Genomic DNA, 4182 nt, shown 5'->3' with positions numbered 1-4182 from the left:
TAGACCTTGGTATCTTTTATTACATTAATGAGTACTTTGTAGCTGGTATCCCTAGAGAAGAGTTTGCTGTAAATTCAGTAGATCCCCTGAGTTCACTGAAAGTGGGAAGCAGTGGAACTAGAATATTTATAAGTGCACAGCTGGCTAGGAGGCATCTCTTTGATCTAAGAGTTGTGTATATTTCAGCAATGATTTCATATTATTCTTATTCATCTTGATTGTTGCTTCATTTTTAAGAAAGGCATCTAATTGGAGCATTGGAGTGATAGTAATCTCAACGTTAAGAGCTAAATTTTACAAAATTCAGCCTATCAGATGGCACATGTTAAAATTATCATCATAATTTCAATATTCCATAGTAAATGTGAGTTTGAAGGAATATAAACATTTTTATGGAAGTATTTTATGTATTATGCCTTTTCTGACAAAACCATTAGAAATGAGTATTTCTAATGAACAAAAATTGATAACACAAACAATTGAAATTATCTTTAACAAAGCAGAATGGTTAATGTATGCAAAAAAGGGAGTCCATGCTGATTTCACATTAATTTTATAATGTGAAATTTTATAATATAAAATGTCTATGCTAATTTTAAATTAATTTAATAATGTAAAACTAAGGCAAATGCACAGTAAGTCCAATTAAGGCAATTGTGTTTTAGAGTACTGAATTTTTATGTTTCATAATGTATTCTAAGTGGTAGGTATTTTGAGATTATGTTTAACAAATTAATTAATGTATTCTAGTTTTATACTATTTTATCTATAATTGCTTTTTCTTGACTACTTTATAAAGTAGTATGAAAATGCTGTAATAAGCATTTCTTATGATTTGGTGGTAACATAATTCTAAGTCTGCTAAGCATACATTAATCAGAAATGACTAATGTCTAGCCATCTTTTCAAATATAAGCATTATGAATAATAGGAAAATGGTAAATATGTTCCCTTGAAGAAAACTTGTAAGTACTTAGTAACTAAAACCTGAATTATTCAAGAAGTCAATCTTAAAATTATTCACTAATACTGATTTTGGTAAAATTCTATTATATTTGTAGCATTTTCCCCCCAATATTAGTTTTTAAAATTAGTGTAACGAAAGAAAAACAATATTGATAAGATAAATAAAAAAGGAATAAAAATAGAAAAGAAAGTTCACTAGTAAACTCATTTAAAGGGAAAAAAGCACCAACTCGTTATTCCCCACAAAACTGTTAGCCCTGAAACCATACATAAGTAACACTATACAGACTGAGCAGGTTGTACTTATGTGTTTAGGACTGCATGTATATACATGTTTTTATGAACAAAAGAGCCTATGAATTTGGAAGAGAGCAAAGGTTCAGGGTACATGGTAAATTTAGAGAAAAGAAAGGGGGAGAAGAAATACTGCAATTAAACTGTTATTTCAAAAAGAAGTATTTTAAAAGTCCACAAATAAGCAAGAGCCAGTGGCACAAATCTGTAATCCAGGCTACTTCAGAGACCAAAGTTGGGGCAGGAGATCAGAAGCTATGTAGCCTGCATGACAATAGAGGCCATTTGGAAGTGAATGTGTTAATTAGCATTTATTCAAATTAAAGAAAATACATCTGTTTTTTGAGGATGGAGTATGGGGATTATATGAAGAATGTTGAGAAAAAAAAACAGACTAGGACAAGTTTATAATTAACCTATGCCACATAATTATATATCACCGGCAATTTAAGGCATGCAAACACTTGAAAATTGGATTTTTTTTTTGACATACTCCTTTCTGCTTTAGTGTAGGTATATAAATTATAATGCACATAAAATATTTTGTTTTTAGTTGCCTATGTATGTTTGCTAAGGCTCATGCATGAGGATGAAAAATCAGTCAATGGAGCTTGACTTCATTCTTTTGGGATTGACAGATGACCCACAATTGCAAATTGTGGTTTTTCTGTTTCTCTTTCTCAATTACACGATGAGCCTGGTTGGGAACTTAATCATTGTGCTTCTAACCCTGCTGGACCCTCGCCTCAAAACTCCAATGTATTTCTTTCTCCGTAATTTCTCCTTTTTGGAAATTATGTTCACAACAGCATGTATTCCCAGATTCTTGACAACTATTGTGACTGGAGACAAAACTATTTCCTATAATAATTGTGCATCTCAGCTGTTTTTCTACCTTTTGCTGGGAGTCACAGAATTTTATCTCCTAGCTGCCATGTCCTATGACCGATATGTTGCCATCTGCAGACCACTTCACTACCCCATCATCATGAACAGCAGAGTGTGCCACCAACTTGTCCTCAGCTCCTGGGTGACTGGGTTCTTGATCATCTTTCCCCCATTGGCAATGGGTCTGAAGCTGGATTTCTGTGATTCCAGGATAATTGATCATTTTATGTGTGAAACTTCTCCTATTTTACAGATCTCCTGCACAAACACTTATGTCCTAGAAATGATGTCCTTTGTCTTAGCGGTGGTGACACTTGTAGTCACCCTGGTATTAGTGAGTCTCTCTTACTCTTTCATCATTAAGACTATTATGAATTTCCCTTCTGCACAGCAAAGAACCAAAGCCTTCTCCACCTGCACTTCCCACATGATTGTTGTCTCCATAACATATGGAAGTTGCATCTTCATGTACATAAAGCCTTCTGCAAAAGAAAGAGTGACTGTGTCTAAAGGTGTAGCGTTGCTGTATACTTCAATTGCACCTCTCCTGAATCCCTTCATTTATACACTAAGAAACCAGCAGGTGAAAGAAGTCTTCTGGGATATATTACGGAAGACTATGGGCTTTTTACAAAACAAAGTTTAAAATTTCTTATAAACTGCAGCTATATATTAAAATAAAACTCTAGTTCATCTGGTTTTTTTTTGTCATTGTTTTCCTATGTCAGAAGTTATTTCATATACAGAATGTTTTTTTTTGTTGTTGTTCTGAAACTCCATTCCATCTTACACTACTTTTCTATGAAGGTTGCACTCTGCAATAACTAACTCCCTCCAATTACTTTCTAAACATAACTCTGGGTATATTTTATTGTTTATTAGATACCCCTTTCCAAAAATCATTGCACTTGAGTTTTATTCCCAGAAGCCATGGTGAGAACTTTCCCCAGGAGTTTTCCTCTGACTTCCATACATGGGTGCACATGCTCCTCACAACCACACATCACACACTCCACTGATCCTCACCCTACCAGAGACTTAGTACAGATCACACAGCGTTTCTTCCCTAGATTCTCCATGTATTACATAGGAGAAAAGTGGCCCACAGAGTTGTACAGTGAGTATGATCTATTTGGACTATGGACCACTTAGTAAAAATAGCACCAGAACATAAAAAGACACACAGACACAGTTCCCTTAATATGATAATGAAGGTGAAAACAAGACAGGAGAGGTAGTCAAATCAAAACATGACAGGATCTAACATTTAGCAAAAAAAGGGGGAGGCTTGAACCTATCATATCAGTAATGTCCACATTGAAAAACAATGTCCATATTGTAACAGAATTTACAAAATATATCCTTGCTTTGCTTTTAATTGGTTAATCGTATTGCATATGTTTTTCAGCACAGATTTATTATATATGTGCACATAGTGTCAAATAATCAAATCATATATTTATTACCTCACACAGTTTTCATTTCTTTGTGGCATTCCAAGTTTTCATTTCTAGTTTTAGTTTGTTGAGATATCTGGAGCATGATCAATATATGTATATTTTATGCATACTTTATATCTTGAAGGATATTCTGTACCTATTTTTTTTGTTTTTAGAGCTGCTACTGAAAGTATGTGCAAGATCAAAATTTTTGAATTAACCCTTTAATTTTAGAGATTATTCTGGTAAATAAGATCCTGTTTAGTCTGTACTAGAATAGGTGGAGATGATGTGGGTCATGACTCTAAAGCATTTGCATATTTTGAGGCAGTATATAAACTAAGGTGGGTCTAGCATATAGATAAAGTCAGATCAATAGGAGAAAGGAATAAAAACTTAATTGAGATTTAAAAAGATGAAGCTATTCAAATGATTGTTACTTAAATCATTTTCAGTTATGTAACAGTTTGAAAGCCTGGATCATTGAGCTAGCACTTTGACGTTGTTCTAGATGCAGAATTTTAAGAAAAGAACTACTGAGTCAGTCTTTGAGGCTGGATCATTGGTATCTGGTCCTTTTGCTCTGAAAAATACA

General features: G+C 33.5%; 1 protein-coding gene across 1 annotated transcript; it reads left to right on the top strand.

Moving 5' to 3' along the window:
* Positions 1–1849: 1849 nt before the first annotated feature.
* On the top strand, positions 1850–2794 carry LOC308434724 (olfactory receptor 6C6-like; the record flags this gene model as incomplete). Its single annotated transcript, XM_080935116.1, has 1 exon — positions 1850–2794. The coding sequence occupies one exon, from the start codon at positions 1850–1852 to the stop codon at positions 2792–2794; it is 945 nt and encodes a 314-aa protein (XP_080791242.1).
* Between the last annotated feature and the right edge of the window lie 1388 nt (positions 2795–4182).

The sequence above is a fragment of the Micromys minutus genome, assembly GCF_963924665.1.
Source record: "Micromys minutus genome assembly, chromosome: 22".
NCBI classification, from domain to species: domain Eukaryota; kingdom Metazoa; phylum Chordata; class Mammalia; order Rodentia; family Muridae; genus Micromys; species Micromys minutus.
The sequence above is the reverse complement of the archived record's forward strand: the minus strand, read 5'-3'. Positions and strand labels throughout refer to the sequence as shown.